This window comes from Mobula hypostoma, chromosome 2, assembly GCF_963921235.1.
Source record: "Mobula hypostoma chromosome 2, sMobHyp1.1, whole genome shotgun sequence".
NCBI lineage: Eukaryota > Metazoa > Chordata > Chondrichthyes > Myliobatiformes > Myliobatidae > Mobula > Mobula hypostoma.
The window spans coordinates 20,316,264-20,343,676 of record NC_086098.1 but is presented as its reverse complement, the minus strand read 5'-3'; the positions used below and the strand labels follow the sequence as shown (position 1 = coordinate 20,343,676).

At 40.1% G+C, this 27,413-nt stretch overlaps 1 protein-coding gene across 2 annotated transcripts in view; it reads right to left on the bottom strand.

Moving 5' to 3' along the window:
• Window positions 1-539: 539 nt before the first annotated feature.
• The window catches only part of LOC134338214 (synaptotagmin-like protein 1), a 226,772-nt gene continuing 199,898 nt past the window's right edge, over window positions 540-27,413 (bottom strand). For both annotated transcript variants that reach the window (XM_063033892.1, XM_063033901.1), the window contains exons 11-15: window positions 25,875-26,036; window positions 17,372-17,450; window positions 12,795-12,894; window positions 5,316-5,521; window positions 540-1,097 (exon numbers count right to left, since the gene is read on the bottom strand). In XM_063033892.1, coding sequence (XP_062889962.1) covers window positions 958-1,097; window positions 5,316-5,521; window positions 12,795-12,894; window positions 17,372-17,450; window positions 25,875-26,036 — 687 coding nt within the window. In that variant the 3' untranslated portion in view covers window positions 540-957. The remainder of the gene's footprint in view (window positions 1,098-5,315; window positions 5,522-12,794; window positions 12,895-17,371; window positions 17,451-25,874; window positions 26,037-27,413) is intronic.

Here is a 27,413-nt window from a genome sequence, read left to right as displayed (position 1 = left end):
AGGGAGAACGGAGAGAGGAAACCGATTGATATAAGTTATTTAGATTTCCCAAAAGGCATTTGACAAGGTGCCACATTAGAGGTTTTTGCATAAGTTACTAGTCTAAAGGAATAGTGTATGTTAGCATGGATGGAAAACTGGCTGTTGCAGGGAAAACAAAGATTTGGAGGGGTGTTCGTAGAGGAGAACCCCAGTGATTGCTTCTCAGATTCTTCATCACTTGCCATTTTCATGAATGACCCGGAGGAGTGAACATATGTTAGGTTTCCAAGTGTGCCAGTGATATGAAAATAGAAAGGCACATTCTGATTCTGCGACAGCGTAGAGGCAGATCCAGTGATTAGAGTGAAAATCTGGAGAAGTAGTCAGTGAAGAATCAGATAAATGTGTTGTGATACAATATCTTAATATATGAAAAGATATAAAACTGGTACATATAAATTGCTTATTGATGTTCTTTCAGTGATAAGTCATACACGGTTATTCAACTTTTCCAATATTGTATTCCACAAATTATTATGGACAGATTTAATTAATGAAGCACTTACTGTTAATTTTTATTTTTTTCTTGGCAGCCAGTACACAAGCGCAATACATCTGTCACCTTCCAAAATACTTTATTCTAATAGCGATACCTTTGTGCTTTAGAGTCTCCAAATTATTTCGAGAAGTTTAAAAAAAATTGTCCCAAATACATATTTCATGCTAATCACGGTCTTCATGTGGAAATATCAAAGACTAAATATATTCCGTTCTTTAAATGATCCTGTTGATTTAGTCATTTACTTCTTCAATTAAAATGAAGCCCCGACTTGACTCTAAAACCAATCACCCATCACCCCTCTCCTCTCAACAAAGAAATTAATTGATAAAAATACAGAAAACATAAATTTTCCAATTTTTGCCAAGTCATCATTTTGGCTATGCACCTAAAAATGAAACAGTAACTAAGGTTCTTCACTTCCTTTTAGTCATAGTTGGCCTGAGAGGCAGTACTGCTTCCACCCACTCACAGGGTCTGGATATCATGCCCTTCCAGAGAGCTGCCTCTTCTTCACTCGAGTCCATCCAATCCACGTTTTGCCCATAGCTATTCCCTACGGGAAAAGAAACATGTATGTAATAGGCTTGCACCATTCACCAGTCTCACCTGCTCAATGAATTACTCCAAAGAGTAGCCAATCATCTGATTATTCAGGAATGGGACTTGCAACTGTCTAGTTAAGAGGGAGGTGAGGGCTACAATCAAAAATTATTGAAGGAACCTTAATTCCATTTGCTAATCTTCATGTATTGAATTTTATTAACCTAAAATATGACAGAGTCATAGAGAGATACAACATGGAGAAACTCATTCTTTGACCCACCAAGTCGACACTGACCATATACCTTCAACCGCCCATATTCACTATCCTACAATAATCCCATTTTTGTTCCAAAGTTGTCATTAATTTCTCAGATTCTACCACTTATCGACACAATAGGAGAACTCAGTGGCCAATTAGTCCACCAACCCAGCTTTTTAATGATTCTGTTATATTTCTTTGTTTCACTGTGCAGGTCTGCAAGAAAATGAATCTCAGTGTTGTACGTGGTGACAAATCTGTACTTTGATAATAAATTTACTTTGAATTTATTAATTTGAACTTTGAACCTGCACGTTTTTGGGAAACAAGAACATTTGGAGGAAAGCCATGAAGTCACAGGGAGAATATGCTTACCTAAAGTCAGTACAGAAACTGCTTCCTGAGCACTGTGAGGAAATGATTTGAGTAGAATCACCAATGTTGCCACCGCTATATTTATTCTTTGTTGCATTATTTCAGAAAATGATTAGAATGCAAAACTGTAGTATATGTTATAGCAAATGGTATTGATTTAAGGAGAAGCTTAATGGAAACAGGAGGAGGAAGAACAAGAAATAGAGGCAGAGAGAAATTAATGTGTAGGAGCTTATATGAACATCAACAAGAGCCTTTCTGCTTTAAATTACTTCTATGCAACATTGCAATTATGAATTCATAGTTAGCTAATATTCTTACTTCCTAACAACCTTAGAATTGACATCGCAATCAACATCACTGTATCAGAGAAAACAGCATTAGTTATTAATTTCACCTACCGTTGTACATTTTCCAGGGATTGAATGACCCGTTCTTATTTTCATTTGTTTCAAAGAAAATAATTATGATTTTTTTTCCCCTCAACAGAGCGAATATAGAGTTATCAAGCACCACTTCAGGTAAAATGTACCCTGAAATAACTAAGCTTGTATTTTCTTAAAATGAACTGAATGTAAGAAAAATAGAGTTTGTTTAATCTTGAGATGTTCAGGAATGCTTTATAGATAATAAAACACCTGAAATACAGTCACAGTTGGAATATAGGAATTATGCAATTAACAACCTTCCACAAACAGCAAGATGAAAAGAACTAGATTATTTTTAGTGATAAATATTAGTCATTATTGGGAGGATAATTTCCTGGCTTCTTTTGGAATTAGTTGTTTGGAATATTTATGCCAAGCCAACTGAAAAGATATGGCATTTTGTTTCATGAAATTGTACTTGTTTTACAGATAATGATCAGGAGAATCGAGGACATTCTGCTGAACCTCAATAGAATCAGCTTGGGATGTGATTGGTTTATTATGGTCACATTATTGAGGTATGGTGAAAAGTATGTCTTGCATGTTATTTATACAGATCTATTCATTTGAGGTGGTACAAGGTAAAAAAATCCAGGATGCAGAATAATGTGTTACAGTTACAGAGAAAGTCTAGTGCAGATAAACAATAAGGTGCAAGATCATAATGAGGTAGATTGTGAGGTTTAATGTCCATCTTATCATCCTATGGAATGATTCAATAGTCTTATATAGAGGTGTAGAAGCTGCCCTTGGTACATACGGTCAGGCTTTTGTATCTCCTGTCCAATAGAACGGGGGTCCCCAACCATTTTTGCACCGTGGACTGGTTTAATATTGACAATATTCTTGCGGACCAGCCGACGGGGGTTGGGGGGGGCGGGTGGTGGTGTTCAAGTAGGGTTGCCAACGTTCTCACTCCCAAATAAGGGACAAAAGTAGCAGTTAAATATGGGACACTTGCGTTTACCCCGAGAAAGACTACCATGACCATGAAGACTTGCACGGGCACCTGTGTGCACATGTGTGACGTGCGCATATGTGATGTGCGCATGCGCGTACGTGCTGGTTTTTTTCTATAAATCGGTTTTGTCTTAATCTTCCCGATTCTGTTAAGTGAAACTACACTGTACATACATTATTTCTACTTTATGTTAAGTAAAGCAACACTGTACATACATTATTTCTACTTTATATAGGCTGTGTATTTATCATATCATTCCTGCTTTTACTATATGTTAGTGTTATTTTAGGTTTTATGTGTTATTTGGTAGATTATTTTTTGGGTCTGGGAACGCTCAAAAATTTTCCCCATAAAAATTAATGGTAATTGCTTCTGTGCTTTACGCCATTTCAGCTTATGAACGGTTTCATAGGAACGCTCTACCTTAGCAGGGGAAATACGGGACAAGGGCGGTCCCGTATGGGACAAACCAATTTAGCCCAATGTACAGATGTCCTGGCTAATACGGGACAGTTGGCGACCCTATGTTCAAGTTCAACAGTGCGTGACAGGGAATGGGGAAAGGTGCAGCTGACTCATATCGTTTCATATCGCTTAGTCATATCGTTTCCTCGCGGCCCAGTAGCACATGCTTTGCGGCCCGGTACTGGTCCACAGCCCGGTGGTTGGGGACCACTACGATAGAAGAGGGGAGACGAGGGAATGTGCAGGCTGGGTGGGGTCCTTGCTTGTGCTGGCTGCTTTGTAGAGCCAGTGAGAAGTATAGACAGAGTCCCCAAAGGGGAAGCTGGTTTCTGCGATGTTCTGAGCTGTGCCCACAACTCTCTGCAGTCTCTTGCAGTCATGGGTAGAGCTGTTGAGAGCAGTTCCGTACCAAGCTGGAAGGCATCCACCCTGGATACTTTCTATGGTGCAGTGATAATTGGTAAGGACTGACAGGGCCATGCCAAATTTCTTTAGCCTCCAGAGGAAGTAGAGGCATTGCTGAACTTCTTTGGCGATCGCATCTACGTGGTTGGACCAGGACAGGCCAATGTTTATTCTCAACCTTTTCAACCTCTGCACTACCGATGGACATAGAGCACGTACACTGCCCCCTCACTGAAGCAAGTGAAAAACTCCTTTGTTTTGCTGATATTGAGAGAAAGGTTGTTTCTATGACAACCTGCTACTAAGCTCTCTAACTCCTTCCTGTACTCCGACTCATGGTTATTGAGGTACAGCCCACTACAACGACATCATCTGCAAGCTTGTAGATGGAGTTAGAGCAGAATCTGGCCACAGAGTCAGGAGTGTACAGAGAGTAGAATAGGGGCTCAGGACACAACCTTGTGGAGCAATTAGACTTGAAGACTGCTTAAAGCATTAAAGGCCATGGCAATCTTCACTGGAGTTACAGAAAGCATGTACGTACATTCAACAGCTGAAGGCTGTGCCACTGTAGTAGCAACTTGCGGGAAAATAAAGTCAGAAATTGTGTGCTTTATTGGTTTTAAACATTGTTTTTCCATCATACAGATCTAGGTCAATGAGATGAAAATCTTCATTGTTTGTTTCAAACGTACCATTGAAATTATTTTGGTTCTTCATTGCTATTGCATTAATCACAGAACATTTATCATTACAATAAAGTGCAGTGGAAAGGGAAATGTCTCATTAATTTAGCAGGGCTGATCTGGATCTTTATCGCAGTAGGGAATGAGATTTACTTTCTATCTAGGTTATATTACACCTGACCTGAGAGCGCTATCCCTCGATCCTACCTCAAAATTACTACAAAACATTTTAGTCAATTTAAATATTTTAAAAGTTAAAGGAAAATATTGAAGCAGAATTTTATGAAGAGTTATTTGACGACTGTAACAATTTCTTAAATTAATTGCAAGACTGGGAAAAGGGGGATTTGAAATAGTTTGCCGCATAGAGCTGTGTAACATACTGCAATATTAACATGAAATAGGTAAAGTTTCCCCAGAGGAAAAATGTCTTACAAAAGCGCAAGACTCACTGATCAGAAGGATAGGTAAATAGAGAAGTTTCCCAGATAATGCAATTAAGAATATTTTGGATGAGGTGAAAACTGTACAGTTAAAGTGACACTTTTCAAGAAATATTTTTATCAGCTTTCTGATTCTGTTCTTCACAGCATTACAGAATGTTTCAAGCAAACTTTAGCCAGAATATTGTAACTCAGATTTTTATTACCTGTGCCCAGATTAAGCCGAATTCCTCCAAGAAACTGATTGGTAAATGTTTCATGGTCCCAAATGGATAATTCTGCAGAGGCCTCCATTATTTCATCCAGTCTGAATCCATCATATACCATGGTGTGATGGTAGACGGGGTTTAGGGATTTCTTCACCACTCGAGTCTTCTGCCTGCTCTTCTTCCTGGTGTCAGGCAAAATATAACTGGAAAAAACTAGCAATGAGAAACTAATACAAAACAGGTTTAGTTCTGATATTAAATTCAATAGCAATTCATTTATGTTGAGGCATCAGGGGGACGAAGCTGAAGTTCAAACTCTACTAAACATATTGCATGTTACCTAACACAGTAGCTCAGTTATTAGGAACACGTGCTCCTTAATGAAATATTTAATCAGCCGATCAGGTGGCAGGAAATTAATACGTGAAAGCATTCAGATATGCTCAGGAGGTTCAGTTATTGTTCAGACCAGACATCAGAATGGAAAAGAAATGAGATCTAATTGACTGACTGCGGAATGACTGTTGGTGCCAGGCAGGATGGTTTGAGGATCTCAGAAACTGATGATCTCCTGGGATTTTCACACACAACGTTCTCAGAGTTTACAGAGAAAGGTGTAATAAAACAAGAAATATCCAGTGGGTGGCAGTTCTGTGGGTAAAAACAGCTTGTTAAAGAGAGAGGTCAGAGGAGAATTACCAGACTGGTTCAGGCTGGATGGAAGGCAACACTAATTCAAATAACAATGCGTTGCAACAGTAGTGTGCAGAACAGCATCTCTGAATGCACAGCAGCCTTGAAGTGGATGGACTACCACAGCAGAAAATCATGAACATAGGGCCATTGGCCATTAGGTACAGGAGGTACCTAATAATGTGGCCACTGAGTGTAGATGTCAATGTAAAATAGACAAGAGTTGCATCACCTTATCTATTGTTTCTGCAATCTGCTTATATAACAGAGATATAAAATATTTTTATAGACAAAACCTAATGAAATTCAGTATTTTACAAATTATAGCCTTTACATAGCTTCACACATGCGAAACAAGCCACATTAATCTGTTCCAGAAAAGTCACTATATATTCTCCAATGTGCTTGGCCAGCAGAGTTTTTCTGAATTTTTCACCTTTTATCTCAGATTTACAGCACCTGCAATTTTTGCTTTTCTTTTTTTTTCCTAAAATTTGCCTTCTACCTCATTCTTTGGCATGTCCATTGAGTTAACATTTCTGAAAGTCTGATTTAATTCCTCACATCTGTGCTCACTTATTTATTTGCAATACACAGAGAACAAGACGAGCGGTTAGAATCTCACCACTCTAAAATATATTCACCCACTTCTTTTCTTTCCAGAATCAATTTATAATGCAGTTGCGTTTAGCTTAATACCGAAAGGCATATTTTGGTGTCTTTTCCACATAATTACACTCAATAAGGTACAATGATGGTCGGAAACACACTGTTAGTTTTTCCCTATCTAGTTCATTGCTGGCTTTATAACAGACCTGGTTTCAAGGTGACACTGGCAAGATTTAAGAAATAAATTCAATTCAGTGACAAGTGATGTCAATATAATTTTGACCTGATCACCTGATTCATAATGTTCCCTACTTGTGAAAGCAGAAACTGATATAAAACCTAAGACAAGATTTCAAGGTTTATTTGAAGGAAACATAGAAAACCTACAGCTAATATAGGCCCTTCGGCCCACAATGCTATGCCAAACACGTCCTTACCTTAGAAATTACCTAGGGTTACCTATAGCCCTCTATTTTTCTGAGCTCCATGTACCTGCCCAGGAGCCCCTTAAAAGACCCTATCGTATCCACCTCCACCACTGTTGCCGGCAGCCCATTCCAGGCACTTAACACTCTCTGCATAAAAACCTTACCCTTGACACTTCCTCTGTACCTACTTCCAAGAACCTTAAAACTGTGCACTCTTGTGCTAGCCATTTCAGCCCTGGGAAAAACCCCCTGACTATCCACATGATCAAAGCCTCTCATCTTCTTATACACCTTGAAAGCAATGGGTCACAGGTAGAACTTGCCAATTGCACAAAGATGGCAACCGAGGTCAAAGTTGAACTTGTGTCGCAAATAACTATCATGCCATCCTTTCATCCTCAAGGGTAGAAACCATATTCAAAAATACTACTTAAGGGTGATACTACTTAAAGAAGAAAGATGGAGGGGTAGGCAGTTTTGAGGAAGTAGAGGCTACAGAAGGATTTAGACAGATGAGGAGAGTGGGCAAAGAAATGGGAGAAGGTGTCAGGAAGTGTATGGTCATACACTTTGGTAGAAGAAATGAAAGGGTTGACTATTTTCTAAATAGAGAGAAAATACAAGAAAACTGAGGCACAAAGGGCCTTGGTAGTTCTTGTGCAGGATTCCCTGAAGGTTAATTTGCAAGTTGAGTCTGTAGTGAGGAAGGCAAATGCAAAGTTAACATTAATTTCAAGAGAACTAGAATATAAAAGCAAGGATGCAATGTTAAGACTTTGTAAAGCACTGGTGAGGCCTCACTTGGAGAGTGAGCAGATTTGGGCTCCTTATCTTAGAAAGGATGTGCTGAACCTGGACAGGGCTCAAAGAAGGTTCACAAAGATGATTCCAGGATTGAATGGTTTGTCAGCTGATGAGCATTTGATAACTGTGGGCCTGTACTCACTGGAATTCAGAAGAATGAGGGATGACTTCATTGAAACCTTTCGAATGGTGAAATTCCTTGATCGAGAGGATATGGAGAGGATGTTTCCTATGGCGGAACAGCCTAAGACCAGAGGACACAGTCTCAGAATAGAGTGGCATCCTTTTCGAATGGAGATGCAGAGGAGTTTCTTTAGCCAGAAAGTGGTGAATCTGTGGAATTGTTTGCCACAGGCTGCTGTGGAAGCAAAGTCTTGATGTATATTTAAGGCAGAAGTTGATAGATTCTTGACTGCTCAGGGCATGATGGGATACGGGGAGAAGGCAGGAGATTAAGGCAGGAGATCTTAAGGCTTCTGAACAGCTAAATCTTTTTCACCATTTTAACATACATTTGTCTAAAATTCCTAAAATATGAATGAGAAGTCAAAGAGAGTTGTAACTGGAGTGAGAAAAAAAAATTGAAACATACTGAAGGAAATTCTTATGATCTTGTTAGAAATTATATTAATATTTTCTCAGGAAATGTGGACCAGTGCTTGAAGAGATGCATCAGCAGATGGCAATACACTAAAGGGTATACACTATATAGTGACAATTTCACAGCCAACTAGATGAGTTGGTGATTCCCCTGTCAGCCAAGCTTGGTAACCACTCTATGGGAAAGTGACAGAGTTTGAATGAATTTATGCACATAATTTATTTACAATTAACATCACTGATGGCATTTTTCCTGCTTTTATTGGGAGAAGTGACTGAAGTCTTGAGCTTTCTCTATTTTCCAAACTCTGCCCGTGAGTAAATTAACTTTGCTGTACAATACATTGCTAAGATCAGTTATCCTACAGCAACTCCAATTCATTGAAAACATACACAGCTTTGGTGATCTGTTTGTTACCTTAGCTCCGTTTTGTGGTTTATCTAATGCCAATTTTTACTCCCTTGCTTATCAAATATTTGTCTACCTCTGCCTCAACCATCCTTAAAGACCTCCTTGTTATTTCTGTCATAGATAGCCAACCTATTATTTTTGGAGAGTAACCCCTTCGAAAGGATATATCACTATATCCAATGTGTCAGAACCTACTTGGATCCTCTCTATGTTTTAATAAAGTTACTTCTCATTCTTCTAACTGTACAAGACAAGACAACCTGCCCATTTCAGCTACTAGTCTAATAAACTAAATTGCTTCTGATGCATTAATATTATTTCAGACTGCACTGTACAGTCTAGTACAGACTGGTTCTAGAACAGCACTAGTACTAGATCATCATCATTATGTACTAAGTCATATGACGTGGACAATCATAGTCTTTCTATGACCATGATTGTTCCTGGCAAATATTTCTACTGAAGTGGTTTGCCATTACCTTCTTCTAGGCAGTGTCCTTACAAGACAGGTAACTCCAGCCATAATCAATTTTCATCAGAGATTGTCTGACAGGCGTCAGTGCTCAAATAACCAGGACTTATCTCCTCCCTGCCACCCAGTTATCTTATATAACTGAAGTAAAACATCCTAATTTTAGTTATTAATTCCCCCGGCAATAAATGATAACATTCTGTGAGATTTTTTTTCTCTCATTACGAGCTGTGCCTGTTACCAGACTGTTGTGAACCATGTACCGGGTCACCCAGATCTCTTGGCATCTCAGAGTTCTCAAATCTCTTGCCATTTAAAGAATATGCTTCATTTTGTTTTTGCCAAGCTGACAGTTTCACATTTTTCCACATTGTACTTCATTTGTTAGATTTTTGCCCAAATATTTAGCCGATTTATATCCCTCTGTATCCTCCTCATGTTCTCTTCACAATTTATTTTTCTATCCATCTTAGGGCTATTAGCAAATTTTAATAATTATGTATTCAGTGCCATCATAAGAGTCATTCATATAAATGAAAGAGAAAAAAAACGAGGTCCTAGCATCAACTCCTGTGGCACACCATCAGAACAAAAGATCATTTCTGTTTGCTGCCAAGTATTGTGTGGGGGTTTGGCTTATTTGCCAGTTGAAAGCCACTTCCACATGTTGATTTATGATTGGCCCATTTTAAAGTTACAGGAACTCTTTCCCATTGGTTGGCTTGATTTCCGGTTTTAAGCATCTCAGGAATTTAAGATTAGCACATGCGGGAGGCTCTCTTTCCTTTGTCCACAGGGCATGCTACTGGAAAGTATGCTCCAGACCTAGAAGGTCCACACACATTCTTAGCTAAGTGTTTGTTTTTTGAATATTCAGTTATGTAGTTCGTGATTAAGTACCTTGAGCAAGGCACTTAATCACACATTGCTCTGCGACGACAAGCTGTATGGGTCCTAATGCCCCTCTCTTGGACAACATTGGTGTCGTGGAGAGGGGAGACTTGTAGCATGGACAACTGCCTATCTTCCATACAACCTTGCCCAGGCCTGCGCCCTGGAGAGTGAAGACTTTCCAGGTGCAGATCCATGGTCTCGCAAGACTAACGGATGCCCCACCGAGTTTGTGTAACTTGGGGGCACTTAGATGTTTGGTCAAGCCTTTTACTGTTTGTAAGTAAATGATTAATATGCTTGTTTGTAATTAGTGTCTTCAGTCTCACTCAGCAAATCCACAAACCTGCTTCCACATTACACCATGCGAGTATAAATCTCCTCCTGCATCATTATTTTACACAATAACCTTTGATGTGACACCTTATTTAGTGCCCGGCAATTTTAGTACATGCACCCAACATGTTGAAAGAACTTCATTAATTTAGCCAAACCTGGTTTCTTTCACAAAACACATTGACTTTGCCATATTTTCCCAAATATCCTACTATAACATTTTTATTAATTGCTTCTAACATTTTTCCACTGTTAAAAAATTAAACGCACCACATTAATTATATAGAAACATAGAAAACCTACAGCACAATACAGGTCCTTCGGTCCACGAAGCTGTGCCGAACATGTCCTTACCTTAGAAATTAACTTGTGCTACCCATAGCCCTCTATTCTTCTGAGCTCCATGTACCTGTGGCTCCAAAGGTAGTCATAGCCGAAGGGTGGTAGTGGGGACGAGCTCCCACTGCTAAACAAAGGCTCTTCATGGCATGTGTTTCAAACAGCCTCTGACAACCAAGTCCAACTCCTGGTCTTCACGTGTGGCATAGTTTTTATGCCTGATGGAGCTGTTCTCACTGAGAGGAGAAGGGGCAAAGGCGGGCCACTGGCGCCTTAAAACCAGTTGTTCTGGGCAGATGGGGCTCGTTAACCACGGATGGTATCTCATCTAGGAGAGGGAAAACTCCGATTTCAAACCTCTGCTGCCTTGCGACTATACCCGCTCACAGGAAAGGCTTTGGGAGTAAACCCCGAGGAAAAATCCGGAGTCGGAGTCCCGAAGGCGGCTGACTGCTGTACCCAGCACCGGCACAGCAACTCCTGCGATGCTGCTGGCACCAAACCGTACCGACTTTCATCACTCCTTTGGACCCGTCATCAGCATGGACAGGGGGGTCCTACTGCATGGGCAACAGACGGATTTCCATATCAACTCTGCCCCGGCTTGCGCCCTGGAGAGACCAGTCCCCAGTGACTACCAGATGCGCAGTACCCATGGTCGACCACAACTGACGGAGGCCACACACACACATGTACCTGTCCAGGAGTCTCTTAAAAGACCCTATCATATCCGCCTCCACCACCGTCGTGATGAAACAAAAGTTGACGAATCCCCTGATCATCACAAACAACTTCTTGTAAGAGCCGAGGATGAGGTGTCCATCAGGATCCAGAGTTGTCAGGCCCCAGTTCCAACAGTTTGCTTAATATCATAGCTTTGATGGTTGAATATTTCCAAAGCTCTTCTCTCCCTCCCTCCCAATCCCAAATTTACAAGTATTCCTGTGATGTTACTTAGATCCTCTTTAATGAAGACTGATGGGAAAATACTTGTTTAATTTATCTGTCATCCCTTGTTTTCTCTTATTAATTGACTAAATCAGCATTGTTAATAAAACTACTGAAACTATGAAATTGATTCTTTTAAACATTATAATCTCTGTAAATCCCAGGAATAAGGGATTTATGAATGAGGTACTGGAGGACTGGAAGAGAGCTAATGTTGTTCCTCTGTTAAACAAAGGTTCTAAAAATAAACCTGGAAACTATAGGCTGGTGAGCCTGACATCAATAGTGGGAAAGTTATGAGTATTTGGATAGACATAGACTGATTAGGGAGTCACCTTCACTTTGTGCGTATTAGGTCATGTCCAAGCAATCTTACAGAGTTTTTTGAGGAAGTTTCCAGAAAAGTTGATGAAGGCATGTGAATGGATGTTGTCTACATGGATTTTAGTAAGGCATTTGACAGGGTCCACTGAGGTTGGGTGGGACTACAACCAGAGATCATGGAATAAGGGTAAAAATTTTAAGGGGAACGTGAGTGAAATTTCTTCACTCAGAATCTAGTGAGAGAGTGGAATGAGCTGCCAGTGCAAGTGGTGCATGTGAGCTCACTTTCAACGTTTAAGTGAGGTTGGATAAGTACGTGAATGGTAGGGATATTGAGGACAATGGTCCCAGTGTAGGTCAGTAGGAGTAGGCAGTTTAAGTGGTTTGGCATGGACTGGATGGGCTGAAGGGCCTGTTTCTGTGGTGTACTTTTCTATGACAGTATGACTCTAACACACAGCCTGCTGTAAACTATGCCTTCGAAAACATGTAGCTTTTAATGCTCAATAACCTCTGGAAATCACTGTTACAAATACCTTTGGAAATCACTGTTGGTATTAATTTTATTAGTTGTATTGTATGTAATAGGTAATAGAAGTTCCAGTTCTAACACAACTTACCATCTCACAAATGAATCTACACCATCTGGCTTTAATGGTTGTAATCCTATTGCCCCTTTCAGCCATATGTGAACTTCACCAGTTTGTGACTGATACACATCTAAAAAAATTTACAAATCACATAGTGTCAGTGAAATTTCATTTGCTTGAAAAGAAAACCATTACATCAACTTCATCACTGAAATGTCAATCATTAGGTTTGTGTATATTCTCATTGAGATCTTCGTGGAGTCGAAACTTACAGTCTTCTGAACGGTTACCATCTGAACCCTCCCAGCTAAGTTGGTCCTAGAAATGCATGAGCCCACTAACTCTGAAATATACTGGATGACAAACAACTTCTTCCCTCTGTTAGGAACTCCCTGCCACCACGCAGGTCTTATCATGCATGAAGTGCCAGTAATATTATATTGTCTACTGTTTAACTTGTGTTGTAGATGCCCCTTATTATTTATAAAGTTACTAGTGGTAGTATTACTTTATCTGTTGTGTATGTGAGTTATATGTACCGTGTTTTTCACCTTAGTCCAGAGGAACATTATTTCATTTGGTGGTATACATGTGTATGGTTAAATGACAATAAACTGAACTTGAACTTGAAATGCTAGCACATCTGTCACTCAGCTCTTTCACTGGACCGCACATGGAAAACAATGACTATTGCCATCTCCAAATTTTATACTATATTTTATGCCTCCCTGTATCCACCCAGCCAGTCTTGGTATAGTAATAGCAATCACAGCCTTGTGGATGAGATAGGAAAAGGAAAAACTTGGTTTAGAATGTACAGGGCATGATTAGTAAGTTTGCAGAGGACACTTCAATAGGTGATGTTGTAAAAAGTGAAGATGGTATCAGGATTTACAAAGGGATCTTGATTAGGAGGGTCAAGAAATGGTGCAAGTTGTTGCATTTTGGGAAGAGAGATTAAGGTAGAACTTTCATAGTCAACAGTAAGGCCTTGGAGAGTGTTTTAGATCAGACCGACTTAAGAGTACAAGTACAAAGTTCCTTGAATGAGGCGTGACAGGTAGTCAGGGCGGGGAAGAATGTTTCCGGTATCCTGGTTTTATCTGTCATTGGGTATTGAAGTTGAAATGTTGAGTTGCAATTGACATTGATGAGGCTACATTTGGAATATTATGTTTAGTTTCGGTCACCCTGCTATAGAACAGATGTCATTAAGCTGGAAAGTTTATAGAATTTTATTGATGCACTATAGAAAGCATCAGTATCTGGACAAGTCACAGCTTGAATGGCAACAGCTTGCCCATGATCACAAGATACAGTAGCGAGATGTGGACACAGTTCGGCAGATCATGGAAATAAGCCTTCCCTCCATTGACTCTGTCTACTCTTCTTGCTGCCTCGGTAAAGCAGCCAACATAATCAAAGATCCCACTCTCCCAGATGTCCCCTCTTCTCCCCTTCACCTCAGAAGATAGAAGAGCCTGAAAGAATGTGCCACTAGTCTCAAACCCAGTTAACACCCCACTGTTATTGAAGATATGAAAAGATCAACTCTTGATCTCACAATCTCACGCAGCCCTCCGGTGAAAATGATATCATTTCCGTTAAATAGGGGCCATGGACAATTCTGATTTGAGGAAGACAGATGTGAAAGCACAGAGGAACATCTGGAGAAATTTCTGAAATGCCAGTTCGCTGCTGCTGTTACTGCACGGTCGGGAATCTTCCGGAGGGAAGGCCTCAAAATCCCCGGCTTTGCCTGCTGTTGGCGACCGAGATTGAGGTCAAATCGTTCGGATAGAGATGGCGCTCGGTACTCAGTGTCGGAGGGCTGATCGGAGGCTCGAAGTTTTCGGATGACTCAGAGTCGGACTGTGGTCGGGCATGGCAGGGAGAGTTCTTTTCCTTCTCCCGTCTGCGTGAGACGTGGGACATTTGAGAGACTTTGAACTTTTTACTGTGCTCATGGACTGTTCTTCATCAAGTTATGGTATTGTTGCACTGTTATAACTATATGTTATAATTATGTGGTTTTGTTAGTTTTTTCAGTCTTGGTCTGTCCTGTGTTTCGTGATATCACACCGGAGGAAATATTGTATCATTTCTTAATGCATGCATTACTATATGACAATAAAAGAGGCCTGCGTGTCTTTATAATCTAACTTGTTATGACCTTGTACCTTAGTGCGCACCTGCACTGCACTTTTTCTGTAACTAACACTTTATTCTCGACTTTGTAATGGTGTTATCTTGTGCTACGACTATGTACTGTTTCAGTTTACTGATCTGTAGAAATAATAAATAATGTTTTTAACTGTACCTCACTACATATGCCAATAATAAAGCAATTTACCAATATTGCTGGGACAGGGGACTGAGTTGCAGCAAGAAGATGAGCAAATTGGGACATTGGATCTTAGAGATGTGTGTAAAATTATGAGGGGCATGTCAATGTGCACAGCCTTTTTCCCAGGGTTGGGGAATCAAGAAATAGAGGGCATTGGTTAAGATAAGAGAAGGGAGAAGTAATAGGGAATTGAGTTGCAACTTTTTCGCCCAGAGGGTGGTCAATATGGAATGAGCTGCTGGAACAAGCTGTTGAGGTACATGCATTAACCATATTTAAAAGGTACTTGGAAAGTACCTAAGGTTGTTATAGCTGTGAATAGTTCTGGGGATAAGCTCCCACTACCCAAAGTGCTCCCAATATCTATTCAATTCTCCCAACTGCATGCACCTCAAATAGCCTCTGCCAACCAAGTCCAGTTCCTGGTTTTCACATATGACTTAGCTTGGTACAGTCGTTTCTACTGACAGGAGAAGGGACAAAGGCCGGTTACTGGCACCTTAAAACCAGTCGCTTTGGGCAGAGGGGGCTCATCAACTATGGTTGGCAGCTCATCTTGGAGAAGGAAAACTCTGATCTCAACCTCCGCTGCCTCGCGGCTGTACCCACTCATAGGGAAGGCTTTGAAAGTAAGCCCCAAGGGAAAAATCTGGGATGGGAGTCCCGAAGCCAGTCCTACACCGAGTTCAACATTGACTGGCAACTCCTGTGACACTGCTGGTGCCAAACTGCATCAGTCTCTGCCGCTCATTTGAGTTCGTCAGATGCGTTGAGAGGGGGAGCTTGCTACATGGACAACAGCTTGCTCTCCATATCGTACTGCCCTGGCTTGCTTATCTAGAGAGCTAGGACACAAGATCGATGGTTGACCCTGACTGATAGAGGCCTAAGACGTGGACAGGTATATGGATAAAAAAGGATTAGAGGGACATGTGCCAAACGCAGATGAGGTTAGTCTGGATGAGAATCTTACTCAGCGTGGTCCATTTGGACTGAACGGCCTGTTTCTTTGCACTAGGACTCTAAAGCTTGACAGCACATTTCTGCTAAAGCCTCATCCATGTCTCCTGAGTCTGGATCAGTCCTCTGGATGCAGCCCAGGTGAACGGAGGTGGACTGAGATTGTGAGTGATCTGTCTGGGGACTGGGCTGAATGTTGCCTGCAGTTACAGTGCAGTAAATAATCTGGCACTTCACTGAGAGGCACACCCTTGTAACATGCATGTCAGAAAGAGTGCCAGGTGTACATGAGGACTATGTCTAGGGTGTATAAACTGGTTATGTGGCACTTCACTGAGGGGCACACCCTCGTAAGAAAGAATGCCAGGTATACATCAGGGCTATACCTAGGCTGTAGCAATGACAAATAAGCAGTTATCTATTAATTGCTTGATAAAAAAAAATCAATTCCCTTACTAGAGGAATTTAGCAAGTCAGTGGGAAATAAACAATCGATGTTTGGGAAAAATCTTGGCCTGAAATGTTGACGATTTATTCCCCTGCAAACATGCTGCCTGAGCTGCTGAGTTCATCCAACATTCTGCATGAGGTCCAGGATCTATTGTGTTTCTAATTGGAACTTCCATGACTGAGCTGCTGTTTGTTCTTGTTGCACATCTGGTTAAACCGGAACACCTCATTAAATTTTGTTTGTCAGGTCTGCTACAAGCCGCATAACACATCCATTACCAAACATACTTGCATTTCAAGTAACTACAGACATGAGGGAACAAGAAACTATTTTCAGATCCAAAACAAAATTTACTGCAGTGTCAGGAGAGAATTCAAAAGCTTTATCTTCAGTTATAACTTAGGCCAATTTCTCATGAGAATAAGCCTCTGTGTTCATTGACTTATTCAACTGCATCGTCTTGAATCTTCGGTAAAATTTCCTTTTAACCTTGAATGCCATCATTATAATGGCAAAAGTGGTATTACAGCAAGGGTCACAATGGAATATCATCTTTAATCTGAAACAATTGTAATCTTGAAAAAGGCAATTAAAGTGCAAAACTAGATACTAGTGTATTTTTGAGAGGTGACACAGGTTAAAATGAAGCTTATTCTAATATAGAGTGTGCTACACATAAAATGATCATACTTATCATTCAAAATATTTGTTTCAGATGCCCTGAAACAAGATATTTTGAACATCTGCAGTTCAATTTTTGAACACACTGAAAATTATGGATGGATATTTATGCACTGAATTCATTGATGAAAGACATTGAAAGTTGGCAGGAAATGAAAGCAAGAATACCTGTTGAATTTCCTGGAATATATTTGAGTGCCACGTGGAATTCCCCTTGGGTAATGTTTCCTTCAGGTAAACTGGATGCCTGAAAATATACATAAATTGCATCACCGACTACAAAAACGTAACATATAAATATAGACGGCAGTTCTCAGTAAAAATGCATTCGAAATTGTCATTTTTTCCTCAGCGATAAGATGGAAATTTATACAATTCCAACCATTGGAACTGAAATTGCACTTCATTCTCAAATAGTGTAAATTAATCTGGTTGATACCAAGTATACTTTCCACTGAAGGCATGGATACCCAAGTGCATATATTTGCATATACTTCCTTGCCTTTGTGGTTCGTTGTTAATCTTGTGTGTTACAACCACCAAAAAAAATGGAAACATGGCCTTAGACACATAGCACTTGCACTAGTTACATTCGTATTTTCTTTCCAAAAATAGGATTTGAAAATCTTAAAGCTGCGTTTTTAATAAGCAAACTATACTCACACAAATTTCAAAATTTGTCCAATTGTGATTACTATTCTCTGTGTTACTTTTTGGCAGATAACAAACATTACAAAATTATTCAACACTGTAAAGAATTAATTTCCATCTTTTCAGTTCAGAGATTTCTGTCAGAGTTAGCGTATCTGAGTATTAAGTAAACCTTCAGGTGATATAATGAACTGTCTCTAATATGGAAACTAGAAGCGCTCATGGATGCTTTTGGCAAAGAACAGAGGAATTTTAGAATAGTTGGTTGGGCACCAAAAGGCCATGAAAATGTATTATGCTGAGAGTGATATTGCTTCAGAAGAGATACCGGGGGAGTTTCAGTAAACTTATTCATCACATGGGGGATGTATAACAATAATCTCTCAGAATCTCCTCAACATGGCAATTCTTAAATAAGATTGAGAAAAGTATATTTGTCATTCCGATCTTTGAGAAAAGAGAGATAGAAAGCGGAGAGCTGTAGATCCATTAGCCTGCCCAGTTATTTAAAAAATTCTTAACATTGGTGTTATTGAACACTACAAAATTTTCATTTGATCAGGAGGGAGGACCAGTACAGATTTATAAATATTATAAATGTTTATATTTACAGTATAAAACTATTTATAAATGATTATAAAGATTTATAAAGGCCTGTTTCCCTTGTTTGGTGCGTAGACAGTCAACGAGGCAGCAACATGGCCTTTGTTGAAGCGAGGATTAGGCCTCAAGCCATGGGCTAGCCTGCAGCTGGAGGAGGCACCAGAGGATGTGTAGCATAGTGCCTGTGCTTGGTTGGGGGCTGGACTCTCCCATCGGTGCTGCCCTCCAGTGTCTGACCAGTGGAATGACACACTGGATTGCTGGGAGCTGTCCCGTCAATTTGCATGTTGCTCAGGGTCATAGACTATACGTGTTTTCTTGCATAATGATGTGTGCTTTTTCCTCACTCACTATTTTGAATGTATGTTAAGCACTTGGGCCCCAGAGGAACGCTGTCTCATTCAACTGTATCTGGGTAGGGTTTGAATGATAATGAAACAATTTGATTTGATTTGATTATGTCTGATGAATCTCATTAATCCAATTGATTATTTTGAAGTGATTAAAGTAGAGGACAGGGAAATATCTGTGGAGGTGATTTATATAGATTTCCAAAAGGATATTAATTAAGTCACCCAAAAGAGACCATTAGCTCAAGTTCACTGAATGGGAGAAGTTATTGAAGTAATTATACTAAGTAGCAGCAGTCAGGATATAAAGGTACTTTGTGCAGGTATCCTAAGTGATGGGATGTGTTGGGTTAGTGTTGTTCCGCAAGGATTTTTACTGAGGCAAAAACCATTAGCCACATTAGACAGAAGATGAGAAGGAAAAGTCGTTATCTATGTCAACCTCACCACCACGAATGGTTTCACTGGGTCATTATCTTAATAAGTATTTCTGTAATTTATTTGAAGAGAACATTGGCAGATGAATTTGAATCTGGACATAAGAGGTTTACTGAATTACACTACACACTAGTGGATGGCCAAATTGTTAAATTATGAGGGATTTGGCAGTGCAGGAGCTCAGCTGCCTCAGCTCCAGTGCTACTATCTGTGAAACAGTATTAAAGCCAGGACAAACAGGCCCCGGGACAGCCTCTTCCACCAGACCATCAGACTAATTAATTCATGCTGACACAATTATTTTTCTAAGCTATATTGACTGTTCTGTTGTATACCTTACTGTACATGCTATTTATTACAGATTACTATAATTTGCCTATTGCACATTCAGATGGAAACGTAACGTAAAGATTTTTACTCCTCAAGTATGTGAAAGATGTAGGAAATAAAAGTCAATTCAATATCAATTCAATTCTAACTTCTGATGCTTCGTATGTGGTGTATGGATGTTCTTTATATGATTGCATGGGTTTTCTCCAGATGGTTTTCTCTCCCCTACACTCAAATGAGATACCAGTTGTCATGTGTATTGTCCTGTGTAAATTCCCCAATAGCCAGATGGGCGGTAGCAGAACTGGAGTGGGAGATGGTGTTTATGGAAACAGAAGAGAGAGAATGAGTTGCAGGAATGAGGGTGGGGTGGGGGTATTGATGAATCTGCATTGTCTCAATTGACCACGTAGTCACTTCCTACATCATAGGAAATATATGAGATGATATGTTACAACATGTGTCACAATGAAATATTATCTTTAATCTGAAACAACTGTGATCTTGGAAAACACAATTAAAATGTAAAACTAGATATCAGTATTATATTTTTGTGAGGATACGGGTTATGATGCTGCAGCTCTATAAAATTCTGGTTAGACCACGTTTGGAATAGTATGCTCAGTTCTGGTTGCCTCCTTCTAGGGAGGATGTGAAAGCTTTAGAGAGGGTGCAGAGGATACTTACCAGGTGCTGCCTGAACTACAGAGCGTGTTTTATAAGGATAGATTGAACGAGGCAGGGCCTTTTCTTTGGAGCAAAGGAGGATGAGAAGTGACTTGTTAGAGATGTACAAGATGATAAAAGGCATAGATCGAATGGATAGCGACAGACTTTTTCCCTGCGTGGAAAATGGCTAATACCGGGGGCATAATGTTAAGATGATTGGAGGAAACTATGGGAAGGGATGTCAGTGGTAACCTTTTTATACAGAGAGTGGTGGATACAGTGAATGCACTGCCAAGGGTGGTGGTACAATAGGTGCAGGTACATTAGAGACATTTAGACACAACGAAGATAGAGGGTTATGTAGTATGGAAGGTCCAAAATAAAGTTCAAGTAAGTTAATTATCGAAGTATATATATGTCATCATATACAATTCTGAGATTCATTTTCTTGTGGGCATGCACAATAAATCTAAAAAGCACAATAGAACTAATGAAAGACCACACCCAATATGTTGACAAACAACCAATGTGCAAAGGACAACTGTACAAATACAAAAGGGAAATAATAATAATAAATAAGCTATATATATATATATCTTGAGAACATGAGATGAAGAACCCTTGAAAGTGAGTCCATTGGTTGTGTTCAGTGTTGTGTTGAGTGAAGTTGAGTTATCCCCTCTGGTTCCTCTGGTTCAAGAGCCTGATGGTTGAGGGGTAATAGCTCTTTCTGAACCTGGTTGTGTGGGTTCTGAGGCTCCTGTACATCATTCCTGATGGCAGCAGTAAGAAGAGAGCATGTACTGGGTGGTCGGGGTTCCTGATGATTGGTGCTGTTTTCCTGCAACAGCACTCCACATAGATGTGATCAATGGTGGGGAGGATATTACTCATGATGGAACAGGACATATCTACTTTTTGTAGGATTTTCCATTCCAGGCTGTGATGTAAACAGTCAAAATACTCTCCTCCACACATTGAGAAGTTTATCTTAGATTTATCTTAAGACTAGGTTAAAAAGTTGGCACAACATTGTGGGCTGGATGTCCTATACTGTGCAGTAATATTCTCTGTTTTATGTTTCATGCTCTAAGAGCGGATACAGTGTAGAGTTACCAGACTAATATTTGGACTGCGAATGAAAGTACAAGAAGAGGTTGTACAAAACTAAAATTGTATTACTTGGAAATTTTTAACAGGGAAATACATAACTGGGATACTTTTCAATATTTTAAAGTTGCAAGGACCTGAGATGCCGGATAGAAACCAATTCTGCTGGTTAAAGAACCTAGGAACATTGTCCTTGGAATCTAGAATCCAAGCTTTTAAGAGGTAAACTCATGAAATAATTCTTCTTAGCAACGTGTGCCAGAAACCTGAACCCTTGGGTCCAATGCTAATTTAAAATATGACATTGTTAGATTGTATGTTAACAAAAAGTATTCTTGAAGATAAGATGGGTGAATGGAGTTAGGATGGAATTTAAAGGAGTGGCTGAATGCACTCAGCGCTAAAAAGCATCCTTGTGTATTGATCTGTTCTGCCTTTTAATTTATGAACGTTGAAGACATTTTTACAGACTGAAGTAGATCTGATCCTTATTGTTTCTATTATTAACTTATTCTCCCAAAGGATTAATGAAGGGTGTGTAAAAGTTATTTTGATCAATTCAGATTATAACAATCCATTGTTAGATCAAATTATTATGAGAGAATGATTGTCCCAAATTTTTGTTTTCCTAAATTGATAATATTCCAATGGCAGATTGCCATTTGTAAAAGCAGCAATAAATTAGAGTACTGTGCAAAAGTCTTAGGCACATATACTATATAGTTAGGGTGCCTCTGATCTTTGCACAGTACTGTATTTGTCAACGTGGTGTGCAGAGTGAGTCTGTAAATCTGGCAGGAGCAAAGGATGTTGGGAATGGCAAAGCTGGAGCACTGCGTCAGGAGTATGGGACAGGTGGTAAAGAAGGAGTGCCGGGGCGGTGGGTGGGTGGGTAGCATGAATGCAGATACACCCAGCCCAGAGACACCAAACAAGGTATTTTGATGCCAAACGATTGGCTTACTGATCATTACAGACTGTCTCTCTGGTGGTTCCTGCTCCCTCCCCTCTCCCTTCTTCTTTTCACAACCACGATTCTGACTTCCCTGCCCAATCCCACTGCCAGTCCACTTTAGAGACCCAGATCAGGTTTATCATCACTCACACATGTCATGAAATTTGCTGGGTCTTTTTTTTGCAGCAGCAGTACAGTGCAATACATAAAATTACTACAGTACTGAGCAAAAGTCTTAGGCTCCCTACTTGTATGTATATATGTGCCTAAGACTTTTGCATCAGAAAATACTGGATGTACTCAAAAGATCAGGAGGCACTTTTGGACAGAGGGAGAGGGGGAGAGGGGGACAGAGGGAGAGAGGGAGAGAGGGAGAGAGGGAGAGAGGGAGAGAGGGAGAGAGGGAGAGAGGGAGAGAGGGAGAGAGAGAGAGAGAGAGAGAGAGAGAGAGAGGGGGAGAGAGGGAGAGAGGGAGAGAGAGAGAGAGAGAGAGAGAGAGAGATATGTATATATACATACAGTTGCCAGGGAAACAGTGGCTCCAAATTCATATGTTTAAAAACATAAGAAATAGGAGCAGGAGCAGGGCATCTGGCCCATTGAGTTTGCTCTGCCATTCAGTAAGGTCATGGACGATCTGGCTGTTGACTCAACAATCAATTCCTCTGATATGCTAAAATCTATTTAACTGTGTCTTACATATATTTAATGGGCCAGCCTCTACTGCTTCCCTGGACAGAGAATTCCACAGATTCACTAACTGGAAAAATTTCTGTCTCATCTCTGTCCCAAATCTGCTCCCCAAATCTTGAGGGTATGTCTCCTAGTTGTAGTGGCAGTGGAAACAACTTTTCTGCCTCTATCTTATCTATCCTTTTCAAAATTTTATATGTTTTTATAAGATCCCCTCTGATTCTTCTGAATTCCAGCGACTATAGTACCAGCAACTCAATGTCTCCTCACAAGCTAACTCCCCCAACTCTGGGATCAACCTGGTGAACCTTCTGTGTACAGACTCCAAAGCCAGTATGTCTTTCCTCTCCTTTCTTGAGGAAAGATGTTGAGTTTGGTTAACGTTGGATATAAAATGTTAAGTAACTGAAATGCATCTCCAACCTGCTTATTTCTAGTTTAATAAAGTACCAGCAGACACTGCTGGAAGCACTCTCAACTCAGGCAGGATCTGTATAAAACGGAACAGAGATTACAAAATGGATGCTTGTTCTGAAACTTTCTATAGATCCTACCTGGCCTGCTGAGTGCTTGCAGCTGGTGCAGTCCAGAGAAGGAAGATGCAGTGATCTCCACCTTGGATACTGAGGAGATCCTCCAGCAGGAACTTCAGTATCCCAGCTGAAAACCTGGACTCCCCCACAGTCTCTGAACCATCCCAAAACCTGCCAGTACTCTTCACATCTCCAACTGAAGCAAGTGCATGGAGACGACATAAACCATGGCACAAAATAATATTTCTGACTGGCATTTGAGGCAAGTGTTGGCTTTCCCCTAGGTAGCTTTAAATCATGGCATTTAACAATTATCCAGCAATTATAGACAAAAAACTATGCTTTTAAAATAGTGTACCTTATTAGCAATGCACTTTTCCTCCACATCCATAAAACAAACCCTATTATGCACACTATACTCCTAAAATGACTTTTGAGATCTTTGATTTATATCTAGCAATAACACACTACATACAGACACGTTCATTCTTTTAACCATACCGTAGTTTGCATCTTATTATTTGGAAGTATTTGGATTATTTATTTATTTTAAATTTCCATTTACACAAATCAATGATCTTTATTTGCAAATGTATGAGGGCACCAGAAACAAACTCTGGACATGCTTTCGAACATCCTGCACATTCCCTGCAGGTTTCAACCTCCCTGCATTTTCCAACAGCTAGAAGTGGAATCTACTGGGAGTCGAGCAATCCTATTTTTATAAACACAAATCCTGACCTCACAAATGACATTCCTCTGTTGTCTAATTCTACAATCTGTAAACACTCTTCCATCTCTCTACCAATGGCATCCTGCTGCCTAATGGAAATGCCTATAAAACGCAATGGATACAGCCCAGCCCATCACATGAAAAACTCTTCCCACGATAGAACATATTCACAAGGTACGGTGCCACAACAAGTAACATTCATCATCAAGGAACCCCGCCATCCAGGTCATGCTCTCTTCTGTCTGCTGCCATTGAGGTGGAGGTATAGGAGCCTTAGGTCCCACACCACCAGGTTCAGGAACATTTATTACATGTCAATCACCTGGCTTCAGAACCAGTATGGACACCTTCACTCACCAATACTCTGAACTGAGTCCACAACCTATGAATTAGAACTTGTATTATGTCTCCATGGCCATGTACAGACATGTGAATTTATAAGTCTAATGGCTTGTAGAAAGAAGCTGTCCTGTAGCCTGTTGGTCCTGGCTTTAATGCTGTAGTAACGTTTACTAGACAGAAACAGCTGAAACAGTTTATGGTTGGGGGGTGGTTAACTGTTGTCCCCAATGATCTTGCAGCCTTCTTTCTACACCTGCTGCTATAAATGTCCTCAATAGAGGGAAGTTCACATCCTCAGATGCACTGGGCTGTCCATACCACTCTCTGCAGTGCCCAGCAATCAAGATTGGTGCAGTTCCCATACCAGGTAGACTCACTTTCAAAGGCTCCACAACTCATATTCTCAAAATTATTTACTTATTATTTGTTCTTTTTTGTATTTGTGTAGCTTGTCTTCTTTTGTACATTGGTTGTCTGTCAGTCTTTGTTCAAAGTTCAAAATATGTTTATTATCAAAGTATGCATATATTATGCAACCTGGAGGTTCGTCTTCTTACAGGCAGCCACGAAGCAAGAAACCCAATAAAACATTTGAAAAAAACCTGACAAACACCCAATGTGTGTGTGTGTGTGTGTGTGTGTGTGTGGGGGGGGGGGGGGAGAGAGAGAGAGAGAGAGAGAGAGAGAGAAAATAAACAAATTGTGCAAAAAATAGAAGTAAGCAAATACCATTTAGAATGGAAGTGAGTCATCAGACACAAAGCCAGGATCAGCTGCAGCAGGCCCGAAGCCTCAGCCTCAGTTCATCAGAGAGCCGAGTAAACATCACGGAGCCCAGAGCAGCTGGAGCAGGCCCACGGCCCACAGCCTCAGCCTCAGTTCAGCAGAGAGCCAAATAAACATTGCAGAGCAGTGAGCAGAACAAGCCCAATCCTTGCCTCTGGTCCTGACACCCAGCCTTTTCAATCCATCTTGCTTTGGGAACTGCCTTCAGCAACACCATCTTAATCCGGTTTGCCCGTAATTTTTCATCGATTCTATTGTATTTCTTCCACTGTGAATGCCCACAATAAAATGAATCTTGGGGTAGTATATAAAGACATATATGTACGTTGATAACAAATTTGCTTTGAATTTTGACATTTCTTGGCCACTTGCTAGTTATGGGAGAACTTAACTATAGTGAGGTCAGATTATCATCACTATTATCTCATTCAAAGGAGCTGTTTATTTGAAGAAATATTATTCAAATGGAAAATGTTACCTTGGGCTCCAAATTGTACCACTTTATTGTGTTGTCATGCCAATCCCATTTGTTCATCTCCACTTCAGTTTCTCCAAGGAAAACATTGCGACCAAGAGTATCATTGTGCCACACAGAGACATTCAGAGTTCGATTCAGAAGGTCTTGTTTTCGTACATTGTACTATAGAGAACAGTTCATTGATTAAACCAATATAGAAAGTATTATGAGAGTTTCTTTGAAACTATATAAATGGACCAGCATTCTATAATATTTTGTGATCAAGCAACACAATTATTTTATGTATTGGTTACTTTGCCCATATTTGAGAATACTTAACATAATTAATTCTAATTCATCAACGAGGCATTGTAGATGGCTATCCACAAGGAACCATGAAGTTTCCCTTCATCAATCTCATCATCTTGGAATCTACTTGCCCCACAGATATCCCACTCCGAGAGATAGCAAATACTTTAAAAACTTATGCAAATTTCTTTTTTTTTAATCTTTTGCCTTCCACTAAACTTTAACTATAGAAACAAGTCACAGTTTAAATGTACTATTTTTAACTAAATATCTGGTTTTCCTTTTTGTCTTTTTAAAAAAAATTTTCCTTATGATCTCAAAAAAACATGCTTACTTATTTAGTTAATAGAATTGAACTTTTCCTGGAACTGATTATACCCTGACATTACAGTCACAAATATGAGAAGTTAGAGAACAATTACATAGATTAATTTTATCATCCGAGCCATAGGGCAATGCTGTCAGAGTTCCTCAGGTCAATATCCTGGGCACAATCACCTTAGTTGCTTCATCATTGACTCTGTTCCATCATTACATTGGGAGCGGGAAAATTCACTGATAATTGTGCAATGTTCAATTCTACTCCCATCTTTCCAGTAGATGAGGCAGTCAGTAAGACCGAGATGTCATTCTGGTAAGTGGCAAGTAACCTAAACTTGATGAGGCAATGATGTTTTCAAACAAGAGGAGGGTCTAACCACCCTCAAGAGAGAGTCTAGATAAAACCGTAGAAGTGAGAGTAGGTCAGAGGCTGGGATACCTACAATAAACAAGACCATAAGACATAGGAACAGAATGAGGCCATTTGGCCCATCGAGTTCATTCCACCATTTCAACATGGCTGATTTATCATCCCTCTTAACCCCATTCTCTTGACTTCTCCCCATAATCTTTCACATCCTGAATATCAACCTCCACTTTAGGTATACCCAATTCCCTGGCCGCCACCACTGTTTGTGGTAATGAATTCCACAGATTCACCTTTCTCTGGCTAAGGGAATTCCTCCTCATCTCTGTTCAAAAGGGGCGTCCTTGTATTCTGAGGATGCGCCCTCTGGTCCTAGACTCTCGCACTGTAGGAAACTTCCTGTGTGTCTCCTTTCCATTATCTATACGATACTTCAAGAGTTTTGTGGTGTACTTTCCACTTGCCTGTCTCCAGCAGCAGTCAAGAAGCTGGACAAAGTGAATCCTTTGATTGATAGCACATCCACCAGCTTAACTGTATGTTACCTCCAACAACAGCACACT